General features: G+C 37.6%; 1 protein-coding gene across 1 annotated transcript in view; it reads left to right on the top strand.

Moving 5' to 3' along the window:
• Positions 1 to 17,721, top strand: part of IL1RAPL1 (interleukin 1 receptor accessory protein like 1) — a gene marked incomplete at its 5' end in the record, with an annotated part of 543,011 nt that overhangs the window by 263,279 nt on the left and 262,011 nt on the right. The window contains 1 exon segment of the mRNA XM_065423246.1: positions 13,947 to 14,021. Coding sequence (XP_065279318.1) covers positions 13,947 to 14,021 — 75 coding nt within the window.

The raw sequence follows: 17,721 nt of genomic DNA, 5'->3' as shown, positions 1-17,721 counted from the left end.
TTAGCCAAGATGGTCAGGGACTCAAACCCTGCTCTGGGTGTTCCTAAACCTCTGCCAGAAAATGAGACTGGATGACAGGGGTGGATCACTTGATAATTGCCCTCCCTCAGCCCGCGCCGCTTCTCGCAGCCCCCATTGGCCTGGAGCGGCGAACCGTGGCCAATGGGAGCCGCAATCGGCCGAACCTACAGATGCAGTAGGTAAACAAACCGGCCCGGCCCACCAAGGGGCTTACCCTGGCATTCCATGTGCCAAAGGTTGCCGATCCCTGTGCTAGGTGGATTATTGGTCTGGCCCAGTATGGCCATTCCTATGTTCTGATGTTCATGACATAATAAATGGACACAAGAGAAGACAAAAAAAAATCTACAGTTATTTACTGAAAATATATGTGCATAAAAAGTGGCCAAAGTAGAGCTCTTGGGCCACATACAATCCTCCAGAACTCCTTTATATGGGCTAGCAGAGTTACACAATACCACAAAATAAATTTTCTTCCTTTCTCCTTTGTGCAGCAGTCATGCTATAGCAAAGAAAATTGAACAATCATTTTTTCCTTCCGTTTGCACCTGTTGTTCCTACACAGTGATAAAGACTGAGATAGTCAGTAGACTCAGTTAAAAAGCAGAAATAGCCAAGAGTTTCATTCCCAAACAATGTGGATAAGAACTTACAACAGACAGATAAGCAAAGTGGCCACTCAGTAGTTGGACCAGAAAGAACAGCCATCATCAGCATGCTGGTCTTGCACCTTGTGTAGTCACATACATCCGTACAAAGTAGTAAGAGAATGGTAGCATTTTATGACCCTTTATACTCTGCGAAGATGTACATGAATATATAAGGTATAATGCATTTTTAATTGACATGTGAATCGCATGCTCATACTTAGAAAATGCTTGATGGGAGAAGATCTAGTAGAGAGATGCCACAACACAATTATGTCATTATATCAGGCAAAAAGTCCAAACAGCACGAGAAACAAGGGATGGTGACACTGGCTCTAATCCTGTGTACTTTGAATGTTGTTCTTAGGGCATACCCTGCAATCCTTACCCAGAACAAATCCCACGGAAGTGAGTAGGAGTTTTCCAAACGTAAGAACAGCAGAATTGGGCCCTAAAGTTACCTCCTCCACAGTAACTGGAATGCCCAGGATGTATTAGGCAAGGCAGTACCATAATTTCACCTGATATGGTTGAATATCACTAGACAGATGTTCTCCTAAACAAAGAACTTCAGGATATATTGTTGCCTTCCCTTCCTCAATTAAGATGTGGGGTTTCTTTGTTTTGTTTTGTGTCTTGTTTGGGGTTTTTTGCATTGCTTTCTTGTCTTTCCATTCTTTTATTGTTCCATATATCCACTAGCAGTGCCACAGTCCAACTTTGGTCAATTCTTGAGTCACACTTTCAGAAACCAGCTTGGGAAGATGTAAAAAAGTACCTATAATTTATATTGTGCCATGTTTGTGCACAGGAATTTCAGTGCATATCCATCCCTAAGATATCATGAAAATTGTATGAGATAGAAGAAGACAAGTGAGAGCTAGAAAGAGCCTTTTCAGCAGCCAGCCCAGGGCTGACTCCCTTCTATGAGCTGAGGTTGAGCCTCAGGGCATAACCTCCACAAAACAACATTTCCTTTTTTTCCTTTGTATTTAAACCACTACTTCCATCGTTATTGTTATGTGTGAGAGAAGAATGAAAATAGAAAGATAGGAAAAAAATATTACGAGTGCTTTGCAAGAGAAAGAGAGACAATTCAAGTCCGTGTAAAAGCCACTTATAAGGTTTAGATAAGGTTGCAAGTCTCACTACCTTTTGAGGATCTGGATCTTATATGCACATAAGAACGGCCATACTGGGTCAGACCGAAGGTCCATCTAGCCCAGTATCCTGTCTTCCGACAGTGGCCATTACCAGGTGCTTCAAAGGGAATGAACAGAACAGGTAGTCATCAAGTGATCTCTCTCCTGGCATCCATTCCTAGCTTCTAAACAGAGGCTAGGGACACCATCCCTGCCCATCCTGGCTAATAGCCATTGATAGACCTATCCTCCATGAATTTACCTAGTTCTTTTTTTGAACTTTCTTATAGTCTTCACAACATCCTCTGGCAAAAAGTTCCACAGGTTGACTGTGCACTGTGTGAAGAAATACTTCATTTTGTTTATTTTAAACCTGCTGCCTATTAATTTCATTTGGTGACCCCTAGTTCTTGTGTTATGAGGAGTAAATAACACTTCCTTATTTACTTTCTCCACACCAGTCATGATTTCATAGACCTCTATCATATCCCCCTTTGTCGTCTCTTTTGTGCACAGTGATGGAGGTGGTAAAAACATCTGAAAGATCACTTTGGCCAGCCCACTCATTATGCCAAGTATTTATACCTGTCCAATTCTGTATCAGTGAATCCCAATTTGAATCAACATCCTTTATTCATCGCCACTTCTGAGCCAGGCCCTTTAAGTTACATTGCTATTAAACATATCATTAACTGTTTTAAACATATAGAAACTGTTAAAACATTCCTATTTAAGGAGAAATTTCTTTCTTGCTTGTTTACAACTTGCACATTGCTGTTTTACAGTCTATCAGAGAGATTAGTCATATTCCGAGGTAGATATTGTAGTTTACTGGACTGGAGTATTTGCCTTACAGCACTGGTATTTCATCCATAGCAATGTTTTTATTATTATTATTACAATAGTGCCACCATTTAAGCTTTATGGCACCCCATGTGTGTGGATGGGTGTGTGCACACACACACATTTTAAGGAAGTGCCTGTGGCAATCTGCCATCAGTTCTCGACATTTCTCACTCAGTTAGTTAATAGGCTCTCTGATACCAGGGTAATAGGAGCAGTATAGGAACTAGAATATAATAGAATACAGCAGAACAGGAAATTCTTTAGAGCAAAAATCTTTTCTCAGAGCTACATGGCAGATTCCAAAACCACCATCCTGCTGTTCCTGCTTTTGGAGTTCTTTGTATGTAGGAAAATCAAATATTGAAGGTGAGATCAGCCATGTGGATCTCAGAGTAGAATTGTGCTCTCACTTTTGATCTTGTCCTGCAACTAAAAGTCTTTTGAGATAAAATACTTTTTCTTTTTTAAGATCTAAATGTAAATCTGTCACACGGGCAGAGTGATCCTGTCAAGATGTTGGGTTGATATTTCATTGTTCTATTTTAACTACATATGCTAGGAGTCCTATGTTTTATTTTATTTTATTTCAAGACTTTATTATAGTTTGTGATGGCAGCATTTTGATTATTTGAGCCTTTCTCTTGAGGGCCACAGAGAATTGCTGTATATGTTCAAGAAGGCTAATAGGAAAAAGAAGCAATATGTGCAGCTTCCCTGAATTTGTAGGGATGTCATGTCAGCTTCAGTTAGAGTTGAGCCGATAATGAAAAACCCAACATTTGGTTGGAAATGTGCTCCTCTCCCCCAGTACCCTATCTGTCCTTGGTCATCAGGGGCCACATTTACTTAAAACTTTGTGAACCACTGTTTAGAAATATTCCTGCATCCTTGTCCTACATTTTGTATTTCTCTTTCCAGATTTTTATTGCTACAGACATTTGCATGATAACAGAATCTTTGTTTCTTAATGGTTCATCTACTCCTGCTGCTGCTTCCTTACCTTCCATTTGCAACATGAGAATTGTTATTGCAGAAGCGATTTTTGATGTCACAAAGAGAGGATTATGACTTCAGGTGGGAAAGAAGCAGCAGGAGCAGATGAACTGTTAAGAAACAATAATCCTGTTTTCACTCAAATATCTCTAGTAATTATTTTTTAAAGGAAGGAGGTGATGAGAAATATGGACATTAAAGGCAGAGACAGAATCTTTCTAAATACATGGTGTATCAGACCTTTTTCAGAACATGTTAGCAAATCTTAAATCAGCCACAGAGATAACTAAATCACATTAGTCCCCATTACCAATCGTTTTATTGCAGCTTAACATGCCACCTCTAAGATGTCCCTGCATGCAGCTGACCTATCTGTGAAATGCTGGATTCAATAATAGAACCAGTCTTCACCAGGCAGTGTTGCAGAATATTATTAGTAGGTTGTTGGGCTGTCCATTTCAGGTTTGTTCAATTATAAATGTTGCTCTTATGCAGCTCTTGCCACTCTTATATAGCCCTTGGACCTTTGATCAGTCCCTTGCTAAAGGCTGCAAAGTTATAGTTCTTGGACCGTCAATCAACCCAGCTGTTTGAAGTCTCTGATTAGCTAATCGCTCCCTGGTGGTAAGCAGCAGAGCTGAGCTGAGCTAAGCTAAGCAGAGAAGACTTGGTATTAAAAAGTCATTTGTTAGGCACACTCAAGAACTATGAACACAGGCAGTTAACATGGGAGTTTGGAAAGCGAGCTTAAGAGGCTTTCCTTCTAAGTTCAGCACTAAGTTTGATATCAAGATGGACAGCAATGGAATAGTGGTGGTGGTGACCTGCATCAGATGTGACATGTTCTCTTTCCTGCCTGAAGACAGAAGGGACTTCCTGTACATGAAATGTACATTAGTGCCTGTGCTGGAGGGAAAAGATTCTTGGATTGGATGGGCAAGCTGATACACAACTAAGAATCAGAAATTAAGGAGTTCCTAGACAACCAGGTTCAGGAAACACCAGTACCCCAGGTTCAAGGAAGAATGGAGCTGGCCACAAAGAAATGGGAGAGAGAGGAAGTCAGAGAGAAGGTGATTCCTAACCACTAGGGGCAGGAGGTCACAGTGGCATTCTACATGATTGGAGATAGTTGAGGAGAGACTGTAGTCACCAGCGACAAGAGAATCACCAGGAATTCCATACCACTAGAAGTTTCAAATTGATACCAGGTCCTCAGTGTAGAAACTATGGAAGATACCTCTCAAGATCCAGCAGATCTAAGGGAAGAGAGAGATTTACAGGACACACACGTGGATGGCAGCTTGGATCAACCTGTAAGAAAATCAAGCTTACCCACAAAGAGTTCTCCAGCTGTCCAAGGTAGACAGATGATCCTTGTTGGAGATTCAATATTCAGAAGAATTGAAAGAACATTCTGAAAGGGACAGGAGGATAACAGGATAGTGTGTTTCCTTCCCAGAGCCAGAATACAAGATGCCACTCTAAGCCTGGATAGGCTTCTGAAGTCTATGGGCGAAGATCCATTGGTGACAGTTCGCATCAGCATTATTGACAGGATATCAGATGACTTCACAGAGCTCAGAAGCATACTGAAGAATAATAATATCCAAACAATTTTCCCTGAGATTCTTCCTATCCCACAAGCAAAGGAAGACAGAAGGCAGAAGATTCTGGAAGTGATTCGATTAGGTACATGGTGTAGGATGCAGGGCTTTTGTTTTGTGTAACTTTGGTCCCTTGCTACTGAGGTGGATGCCATTGAAATTATAGAAGATGGACCAATCTTTCTGGGGACAGGCTGGCTAGAGTAGTTTGGAGGGGGTTAAAATAATAGCAAAAGGAAAGGGTTAAAAGAAGGAAGATATGAGCACTCAGCACAAAATCAAGATGTTGAAGAACAAAACAAAAAAACAAAGGAGAAGAAGAGAAGAAAATTTTGAATTTCCTATACACTAATGTTAGAAGCCTGGGTAACAAACAAGAGGAATAGGAATTGGAATTGCTCATTTATGAACATAAATTTGATCTAGTTGCTATAGCTGAAACTGGTGGTATGTTTCAGACAATTGGAATATTTAAAATCAATTATAATAACCTAATTAGGAAGGAATGAGTGGGCAAAAGATGGGGAGTGGCACTCTGTCAAAAATGTTATTACTTGTTTCTGAGTCATGGATAACCTTGAAGAATATGATCTTGATTGTTTATAGATCCATGCCCTAACAGATAAAGCACAGGATGGGGTACTAGTTGCTGTCTGCTACAGACCACCAAATTGCACTAGGGAAAAGGATGCACACGTGCTTACGCACCTATCTACAATGTGTAGGGAAAAAGAAAACATCTGTGATCATGGGGGACTTCAATTTGAGAAACACATGCTGGAGTTCTCATGCTGTCAGTACTAAAACATCCTTCAAATTTCTAAACAGTTTCCTAACTCAAAAAGTGTTTCATCTAATTCTATATTAGACTTTGTCTGGACAGATGAAGATGAACTGATCACAGAACTTAAAATTAAAGTTAATTTAGGAACAAGTGATCATAACTTGATCACATTTACAATGTACAAACAGAACAAAGGCTAGACCAGTTCACAATGCTGAAAACAGTTATGAGCCAAATCAGCTGGGAGAAGAATTAAATCAGAAAAATGTGAATAATTATTACGAATCATTTAGGAACACTAGATGCCCCAAAAGCCAGAATCACACAATTGAGGAAGAAGGCTATGCTGGTAAAAAAAAAAAAAAAAAAAAAAAAAAAGGTTTAGAGGAAAAGTTAAGGCAGCTGTATAAAATAATATATATAAGAAAGGGAAAGTTGATAGGACTGAATATAAATCAGAAAATAAAAATTGTAGAAAATTGATAAGGGAAGCCAAGTGATACTAGTAGAAATTTATGGCTGGCAGAGTTGCAGATGATAAGGAGTTTTTAAAATATATTTTAACAAAAATAATCCTGGCCATGGTATTAGTTCTTTGCCAGATGGAAATGATAGAATAATCAATAATAATGCAGAAAAGGAAGAAGTGTTCAATATTCTTTTCTGTTCTGTATTTGGGAGAAAAAAGATGATGCAGCCTCATCCTATGGTGGTGATAATACTCTTTGCATTCCACTAGTATCTGTGGAGGATGCTAAACAGAAGTTACTAAAGACAGACTTCTTTAAAATCAGCAGGTCCAGATAACTTGTATCCAAATGCTTTAAAAGCGCTGACTGAGATGCTCATTGGACCATTAATGCTGATTTTCAATAGGTCTTAGAGCCCTGGGGACATTCCAGAAAACTGGAAGAAAGCTTTTGTGTCATTTTTTAAAAAAGGGTAAACGTGGTGATGTGGTAATTATAGGCCTGTCAGCCTGACCTTGATCTCAGGCAGGATAATGGAGTGTCTGATATGGGACTTGATTAATAATGAATGAAAGGACAGCAATGTAATTAATGTAATTCAACATGCATTTCTGGAAAATAGATACTGTTAACATCATTTGATGTCTTTTTTGATATTACAAGTTTGGATGACAAAGGTAATAGTGTTAACTTAATATACTTAGACTTGTGTATGGCATTTGACTTGGTACTGCACGCCATTTTGTTTAAGAAACTAGAGTGATATATAATTAATATGGTACACATTAAATAGATTAAAAACTGGCTAATTGGAAGGTCTCAAAAAGTAACTGTAAACCGGGAATAGCCATTGAATGGTCTGTTTGCAGTGGGTTCCTGCAGGGATTGATTCTTGGCCCTATGCTATTTAATATCTTTATTAATGACCTGGAAGAAAACATAAAATCATCACTGATAAAGTTCGCAGATGACACAAAAATTGGGGAAGTGGGAAATAAAGAAGAGGACTGATTCAGTGGGTTCTGGGTCTCATGGTAAACTGGGTGCAAGCAAACAATATGTGTTTAATATGGCTAAAGATAAATTATATATCTGGGAACAAAGAATGTAGGTCATATTTACAGGATGGGAGACTGTATCCAGGGAAGCAGGAACTTTGAAAGGAAGGGGAGATGTAGCTGAACATGAGCTCTCAGTGTGATTCTGTGGCCAAAAGAGCTAATGCAATCCTGGGATACATCAACAGGGGAATCTTGAGTAGGAGTAGAGTTGTTATTTTACCTCTATTTTACATGTACGACCGCTGCTGGAACACTGTGTCCAGTTCTAGTGCCCACATTTCAAGAACGATGTTGAAAATTAAGAGAGGGTTCACGGGGATGATTAAAGGATTAGAAAACATGTCTTATAGTGATAGAGTCAAGAAGCTCAATCTATTTAGTTTAACAAAGAGAAAGTTAACGGGTGACTCCATTACAGTCTATAATTACCTACAGGGAAAACAAATATTTAATAATAGGCTCTTCAGTCTAGCAGAGAAAGGTATAGCATGATCCAATAGATGGAAGTTGAAGCTAGACAAATTCAGACTTGGAAGTACGGTGCAATTTTTTAATGGTGAGAGTAATTAACTATTGGAACAATTTACCAAGTTATGGTGGAGTGTCCATCAGAGACCATTTTAAAATCAGGATTGGATGTTTTCCTAAAAGATATGCTCTCAGAATTATTTTGGGGAAGTTCAGTGGCCTATGCTATTCAAGATGTCTTCCTAAATGGTCACAGTGGTCCCTTCCAACCTTAGAATCTATGAATCTACATGAAAACCAATCCAGTTGTAACTGAGAAATGGAATCCAAATTAAGATTTGGTCTCAAGCAATGATTAAATATTTTCTTTTTCTGAAGGATATAAGAAAACAGACACAGTAAGCCAAAGTCTGTTCTGTTATATCGGTGTTTCCCTTTGATTTAGGGGGGTTGTGCATTTATAACCGAAAGGAGAATTTGCATTGCATTGCATGATTTAAACTTAGTTTCTATCCTGCAAACACACACATGCTTCATTGTTCTCAGATGAGTAGTCCCACTGACTTAAATAGTATTACTCACATGAGTAGTTTTAAGCACATACCCGAGTATTTGTAGGATTGGTCCCCATGTCATTAACATTCCTGCAGTTTCCTATAATTGAGAGAAAATGTATTACTACATTACCTTTTTTACAGCAGTCAACATTTTTTTGTAAATGAACATTTTGCAAGTTACTACACAGTAATATCTGAGATGCTGCTGTTCTCCCCCACCCCTCCTTCCTGTACTTATCATAGGAATAAACTGCAATATCTTGGCTATTGTTGTGTGTAGTAACTTTTGATAAGTGATGGCTTATCAGTGGTGAGACCTGTGCATTGTTCATAATATTTTACTTTAACAGGTACTTTCATACTGTGCACAATTTTGAAAGAAATGACTTTCAGATATTAACCTGTTAAAGTTTCATTTCTTTCTCTTACTTTTCTTTACCATGCTTGCTACTTATGAAAGGTATTTGTATGTAACCTTTAGGATAGCAGTAAGTCCTGAGGTATTTTATACCCCCAGGACTGGTCACTTCCTAGAGCATCAGACTTGGCCTTCTCTCTGTAGCAGACACTATAATAAGGAGGAGCATCTGGATCTGGAGACTGCATCCATTGCTTCCTCTCTACTGAACAAAACCCTCTTCTCCTATCGTGCTAGGTGTGCCTTGCCCCACTCCTTCCATGCTCCTAGATTGTTTTTCCTGTCTCATGCCAGGAAACAGCAGAGAGCAGGGCTTTACTGCCTGTTGAGCAAGAACTCCATGTTGAAAAGGCTAGCTATAAAGTAGGCAATGTGGTTGGGGAACATGAGACTCTCTGCCTGCTTGGGTAGGGCCATATCATGTGTGCTTTAGGGGCATGGAGAGAGGTAGCATGGGTTTGTTTCAAGAGAGGGGAGGACACAGAGAGGGAGGTGAGGGTTTCAAGAAGAGGGGAGATGCATTACCTTAGAATTCAAAGTGTGGGAATAGTTCCCCTTAAGCTTATGGCTTCCTTCCTTCCTTCCTCCTATTCAGTCCTGCAGTGATGTCCTAATATTGTATCTGTGACACCAGAGTCATTACCCCCAAAATGGACTGTGAAATCATGAACAAAAGACAAATGAGCCTGCCTGATGTGGCAAAGTGAGAAGCTGAGCTAGGAGAAATCTTTAATTCAAACACACGATTGCAAGCTATGTGTGAATGACTACCACAGCCCTTACTGCTTAGCCGTGTGCAATCATTCCTGTAAGGATAATGGAGATTCTCTGTTAGTTCAGTTGATAGGGGTAGTCTGTGCTTTTGGGGAAGGAGGAATCTGAATTTGGTCCCCAAGATGTTTCAAGGGACCATGGTGTGCGGCACGTTGATAACAATTGACAACTGTGAAGTCCTGTTTGGCCACTGATTTTTTACCATAAAATAACAAACTTTGTAATACCAATTCAAGGCATGTAGAAAAGGGCTGTCCAAGTAAATTTCCTGGTGTATGTTCTAATTTAATTGTAATTCAAAGCATTTCTTTACGTTACAGCTACTGCTAAAGGTCATTAATTAGTGGTGTCATCTCTCTTGACTTTATCATAACTCTTGGGATATCTATTAAATATAAAGGGAGAAAAGAAAAAAATGGTCTTATTTTTAAAACTGATACAGAAAAAATGCTTTGTGTTTTATATTTTATTAAGATTCAGTGATATGCTGCAAAAACTTATAGCAGTTGATGGATATTGTTTGGAAGCAAACTTTATAAATTAGAAAATAAGGTGCTTAATCTGCTTAAGAAACCAGTCAAAAATATAGGTTTTGTGAGTTTCACTTGGTTTGTGAAGTTTGCATGGGAGAAAATGTTGTTTGGTTAGAGGACTGGGCATCAGGATTTATGCAAATTGTATTGTTTTGTGACATCAGGTTAATTATCTGACATCTCTGTATCAGTTTACCTGCCAGAAAATGATGTACAATAGAACTTGTTCAAATGTTTTGGCCTCATGGATAGTCTGTCCATCCAGTTAAGAATCCATCCGAAGGGCTTTTTCCCTAGGTAAACGGTAGTATTGCTGGGCTGGAGTAAGAGAGAATGTAACTTCTAAGATACACATAGCTCCATTACAGAGCTTTTAAACTCACCAAGGATTGCAAAAATTGTTAGAGACTACCTCAGTCTTCTAACCGCTATCTTAATCCATGGGAAAATATTGCCAGAAAAGCATGTTTACCTTTTGGAACACGATTTCCAGAGAATTATGCATACTTAATGCATACTGAAATTAAGGACTGGCAGAGCACAATCTATCTTGAAAAATCTGGCTGATCACATTTTAAAATAAAGTATACAAAGTTGCTCAAATTTCACTTTCTTGCCTTTCCTGTTCTAATTTGTAGTGGTTTCCTACAGCCACTATTGGCTGCTCTGCAGCCAAGAATAACTGAAAGGCAGAGTGCTCCAGGCGTAAACCCCCTCATATCTCCAGCATGCTGGAGGCTTCAGTTTTGAGTAGTATAGGGTTCCCTAGGCCATAGGGAATGTCCATGTGGAGTAACATGAAGAGATTGGAACTTGACCCAAAATTGAGGCAGTAGAGTGCATTGCATTGTGGTTACCCCATTATATGATGAGTTTCAAACTTGACTGGCCACAAACTTTGGCTGCTGAATTTATCACCTTAAAATGGCCATACAGCAGAGTTATCATCTATGGTTTATTTGTAACAGCAATGGCCACAATTATTAAATAGAAGTTAAATAAATATTAAAACATATATATTAAAACATATATATTAAAACAGCATCTTCTCTCATAACCCTAGAGCTGCTGTAAGCAAGCCTGATGGTTTAGATAAATGACACTGGACACAATGACAGGGTTTTATGAGATTAACACCCCTAATCCCTGGTTAGCTAAAAATGATCATCTATAGCTATGGATATTTACAGACAGCTGCCACCTTAGGTCCAAGGCCTCAGGGAAGTAATGTAGCACGTCATTTAAAAAAATAGAAAAAAGAAATGGGATCTGTTGTTCTCTAACTCACATGCCTTTTGAACTCAGATTAACTCTACCAGTTACTATGGGTTTGTCTACACTTAAAGCTCTGCAGTGGTGCTGCTTCAGTGAAGAGGTTACCTATGACAACGGGAGGGCTTTTTCTGTCAATGTAGGTACTCCCTGAGAGGCAATAGCTAGGTCAAAAGGAGAATTCTCCCATAAATCTAGCTCTGTCTACATCAGGGTTAAGTCAATTTAACTGTGACAATCAGGGTGTACATTTTTCACACCCCTGAGCAGAGTAGTTATTGCTACACTAGGAAATTAGGTTGGTATGAGAGAACTTTGTTTGCTTTGAAGAGTATTAAAAGAGATTGAGAACAACAATGGCTCAAGAAACATTATCTGATAAATGGGCATTGAGTTGAGAGTGACCGAATGGCCAATCTACATTTAAATGACAGAGTGGACACTCTCTGAAAGGTGACAGACTTGTGAGTCTTTAAAGAGATGTTAAATGTGAATGACTATCTTTGCAGTTTAAATCAATATTACTAGTTAAGAAAACTCATATCCCAGAAACTTAATTCCCTTCTCCTACCACTTTACCCCCCTTCCACGAGAGAGAGAGAGAGAGTCAAGAAATATATTCAGATTCAACAAATACAAAAGTAACTTGAATTCCAGTAAAGTGCCTAAAACCTTTTCACAACTGTGGGCTGCCTCAGAGGTCTAACCCTGTGAGTGCAAAATCCACTTGTGAAAAGTAGTACTGTTGTTGGAAGGAACAATAGTGAGCTTGTGAATCAGCTTCAGTTCTTTTGATTTTTTAAAGATAAAGACTTTGATCCAATGCCTAAACAGTGATGCCTGGGTTAGTAGTCCAGATATCCAACTGGCCTGGCTTGTGCTCCTGACAGAGAAATGGGAGCGGGAGGGGAAGGGAGAGAAACATTTGAGTTCAGCCTCCCTTAACTGATCCATTCTGTACTTGCTGCAGAGTTGAAATTGGTATGGTGGATTTCAGGGGACATGGATATTTCAATCAGAGAGCTCAAAAAAGCATAATGAAGGCAAAGTTGCTAAATGATTATCTAAAATACTGCTGCCATAGTTCAGCTGACAAGGTGAGCAGATTTAGTAGGATAAACACACGCATCCATGTGCGTAGTGCCAACTTGATGTGGGGGCAGGAGTGGTGTTTTTGACAAATTGGATAGAACGAAGATTATAGAGTCGTGTCAAATGTACTTCAAATCAATGACAGCCCATAATATCTATTAAAGACGCTAATACAAATTACAGTTAAAAAGTAAAGGAACATAGAATTTCTGGATGACTACAAAAGTGAAAGTAAGGCTTTTCTATGGACATATATTGCTGATATTGGGGGAAAAAATCACTTGCTATTTTTCTATTTTTAACTCATGTTTCTGTTGGTCAGAGATCAGTAAAGGCAAGACGTATTTACAATAATAATAATGTGGATTCTGTCATTTAAGCTGTAGATGAAGAATTTGAATAACATGACCACCAGTTTAGCTGCATGATTTGACATTTGAGCTTTGCTCTTTCAAAAGAAAATAATGTACATGAAGATAGTATGTTAGGGATCGATCCTGCAAGTTGATAAGCACCTTTGTACCAGGTGCCAAAACCCATCAGCTCTCACTGACTTTGCTCATATAGCACCTTGGAAGAGATTTATAGAAACTTACAGAATCAGACCTTACTGCATATCTTGAAAATGCCTAAATGTAAGTCTAACTGCTCTAAGGTAGTATTAGGGGAGACTAAAAATGAAAGAACACTTTTGTGGGAAGTCTTGAGACTTGTAAACTATTTCCATTTCACAGATTTCAAGAACTGACCCATTTTCTGACTTTGCTTAAAAGTGTCATTGATCTTTTTATTAATGTTCTAATTGAAATTTTTGTCAAAATTGTGTTGGAAATCATTATTGAACATCTTTGCTTACTGAAAATTGTGGTTTCAGTAAACAAATACGTTCTCATACACAATTTTCATTAAAATAATTATTAAACATCTATAAAATTGTCATGGATTTTTTCTGAAAAACAGAAAATTTCTATGATGTCGATAAATGTTTGTGAAAAGTTTGACAAAGATAAATATTTTTGGTCAGAAAAATTTATGACAAGTTCTAAATAGTACCTTGAGTATGAAAAATGCTATTTGTTAATGATGTATTTATTTTACAGTTAGAAAACAATGTACCCATCATAACATTTGGATGTACATTATTTAATTAAAAATGCACACAAATTAAGGGATATCTTAGCTGGCATAGTTAAAAATCAAACACTATTGTATAATATGTAATATTCAGAATAATTATATATGTATGCTTTTTCCCCCCCAGCACCACTAACAGATAAACCACCAAAGCTTTTGCACCCTTTGGAAAGTAAGCTGATGATTCAGGAGACCCAGTTAGGTAAGTAGCAATCATGTCATGCTGTTCAGTAAATTGTGCTGATGTCATCCTTTGTGTTAATGGTTGATGATGATATTAAAGTTTACCCTGAAAGACATGAAAGAACATTAGTGTTTTGCCACCACTACGCCTGGGTTCAATAAAAAGTGTGTTGCACAATTGCCATAAGAATATTATTATTATTTATTATTATACATTGGTTAATGAACACTTACAAAATGTGTATTACAAGATTCTCAATGTATGGACAATGTTAGTTGAGTTTGGTGTATCATCCTAATATTGATCTCTGAGTCACATCATATTAAATCATATATATGTACTTTTACTTTTACAACTTTTATCTAATATACATATTTATGATTCAGTGAGTAATTAAGATTCAGTGTAAGGTTATAAATGCAGAGTTTATTGCACTTTAATCCAAATTCCTCTGCAAGACTTCTTTTGCTTTGGGGTTTAACTATAAATCCACAATGACATTTTGTAATTATAAATACTTGTGATGCCCACAAATCAGCCAACAGACAGTGAGAAGTTAATATAAAAGTGAGAAGTTAATATAAAAGTGTCCGGTTATTGTAATATACCACTATTTAAGAGGGTTTGGAAAAAACTATCTTACCCGGGACAATGTAGAGGAATTCATCAGTGGAATGAGCATCTTTCTCCTTTTCTCAGTCTGACCAGTGTGGGTGTTGGGATGTAACATGCAGTTTCTGTGCGATGTCTAAAGGCAAACAAATTGTCGAATGGGTTGACGGATGTTCTAGCATTTCATCTATGGAAACAAATGGAATTGAGTTTGGTGGTTTAGCCTGGATAAGTAGCAGACATTTTGTTGACAAAAAAAAAAAAAAAAAAAAGCAGCACTGAATAATGTTAAGGAGATACTGTTGAGGAGAGATATCTAAAATAGGAGAAGTAGAAGTCTTGCAAATTAGGACTGAAGTTCATTGGCAGAGAGTTGTGTACTGTGCTTGTCCATGCTATGCCTGACACTAGCAGTATTTAGTGCCCCTTCGTTTTAATAAATGTAAAAATGGTGAGATTGGGAATAGTTGGTTAAGGGACTTTAAGGTGTTGAAATACATGCACATGCACCCCTGCAGTTGTAATGCAATTCCTTGAAGTATTGATTTCTGGAGGCATTGCTTTCATGCATAATGTCACATAACTACCCATGAGTATATGATATTGTGGATAGTTCTTCTCTCAGTCCCATGAAAAGCCAGGGGAGTATAGTCCAAAATAACTCTGCAAAACTGCTTTCCTGACTAATGTTGCTTTCAGAAATATCATCGGGGGGGGGGGGGGAATGATTTATCTTTTTTTGCTTTTTGTCACTCTCTTTGCTAAATGTACCATATTGATGAGATTAATTCAAAAAGAGTGTATATTAATTGCTAGCTATTGGCTTTTTGTCTCTGATTTTTAGGATTAATCATATCTTTGATTTCTCAAAGTTCTAAGAAATAGAATGAATAATTTGTGAAGTGCCTGGTTATGGAAAAGGCATTTTTCAAAAGACTAAATAGTTGTGGATGAAAGTGAAAGGATTAACTTGAAAATGTCAATTTCACATACAAATTGGAAGGACTGACCATAAATTAATCTGAAGTGATAATGGCTTGTCTTGTCTAACCAGCCTACAGGAACTATATTAATTAATTACTTAAGTATCTATACAAAAAGCATGTGAATGCCGTAAGGGTGCAATGGTGAGATTGAAACTGTGTTGAATAACTATCTTTAAACTGAAGGTCCTTATCCTACTAAAGTTTAGCATTGTTTGACTTAAATCACATGACTAGTCTCATTGACTTCAGGGAGACGATTCACATGTTTAAAATTAAGTAAATACATTACGCATTGGCAGGATTCCGGCCTTAAAAATTCTGTCACTTATCCATTTGACTCCGGTATCACAGAGAGATTGAAACAGCTGACATTCAAGTCTGAATGTCATAGTCTCTTCCCATGCTGAGAAACCCAGTTGAAATGAATATTGTAGAGCTACAGGCTGTCTTAGGAGAAGCCTAGATAGTGGTTGGTTTTCTTTCACTTAAAGAAAAAGATGGGTGAGATGTTTTTAGAGGCAACTGTAAAGGTTGGGGAGCAAAAACATTATTTTTTAGGCTGGCCATGTGAAAATATTCCTTCTTCCAATTTATATGAGTCAGACATTTGTAATTCCTGCTATGCTGGATTAATCAGCACGACTGATCTTCTACTTGCACCTTGTTGAGAATGCAGCTGCACAATTCCTCATGGATTTGAGCTACCATGATTATATTCAGCTCGCTTTTGCGTTCTTTACATTGGTTGCATATAAATGGTGAATTCAGTTTAAATTAGCCTTTAATTTGGTTTTTAAAAGTTCTGAATGGGACTGGCCCTGGCTGTATTCAAGACCTCCTCCTTGAGCCCTCACCTGTTGGGTTTTTGTATTCACATACCACCTCGTGCTTAAGGGATTCTGCCATTGCCCCTGAAATGGCGCTTTGGTTGTGGTAGCCGCTATGGTGTGGAACTCCATTCCTCCTGAAATCTGTTTCATTTCTTCTCTCTTCACTTTTTAAATTACTATCACGGTTGCTGTTCTATTGTTTTGTTTTTTGTTTACCCACATTATTTGTAATTTTATGGAATTTGGCATGTTCTTTTTATTGGTTAATGGGAAATAGCTTTTATGATTATTGTTTGGCACCCTGAGCACTTCTGAGTGGGAGAGGTGCTTTTTAAATAGATTATTTTGTATCATTATTATTGTGTTTTAGAATAACAGGAAAGTGAACATTAATTCGTCTATTAAAATCATATTAAGCTTTTGAGACTGCATTATTTAATTAAAATTCTTAGACGACACCCTCACCCCCAAATAAAATCCCACACACCTCTAAGAAATCAGAACTGATTTCCCAAACACTCCCGTCAGATCAGAACTGAATTCACTGAAATTATCTGTTATACAAACAAAAACCTAGAATTTCAGATTACAGTGGATATTTTTAACATTCCAGATGACTTTAAATGTTGTCATACACTGATTTCTATCCCAAATAATTCAGGCATGCTAAATTGAAAGTCTACTATAAGACTCAGATCCCAAGTTTAACCTGTTCCTCTGTCAATAATAGCTTGCAATTTTAGTTGACATTTTAAAATAATTGTCTTGTCATTTTCTCTCTTATTCTTTAAATAAACAGGTGTCCCTGTAATGCCTGGTTTTATTCTGAATATAGTGCTCTCCTCTGGAACATTACAGAACAAATGTGTTCACAGTAGACAATTTGTTAAGGATTGGCAAAGCAGCTCATAAAAATAGATTGAAACATCGGCCACAATTTTGAATAAAAAATTAACTGAAAGAGAAAAAGGACAGAAAAAGTTATTTTTTCCTTGTTTTGTTGTGATTTCTTTCTCTCCCACATTATCCATTTGGTGGTCTTACCCAGAACTGTAAGTTCAATTGCCAAAATTCTGCAGAAAAAAATGCTATACTTGTAGTATTTTCAGACAAATTGAAAGCAGGAAATAGTCAAAAAAATATTGATGAAAGAACCTGTTCTTGCATGATTTCCAGCACTCTCTGAACGACCAAAACGTTTCAGATAACTGTTTGAGTAAGAAGCCACATTTTTCTTCCTTATCTGAACTAATCTTTTGATTAGTCCATCAGTAAAAATTACTTCTATAG

Source organism: Emys orbicularis, chromosome 1 (assembly GCF_028017835.1).
Source record: "Emys orbicularis isolate rEmyOrb1 chromosome 1, rEmyOrb1.hap1, whole genome shotgun sequence".
Taxonomy (NCBI): Eukaryota; Metazoa; Chordata; order Testudines; family Emydidae; genus Emys; species Emys orbicularis.
This window is presented reverse-complemented; position numbering and strand designations above follow the sequence as displayed.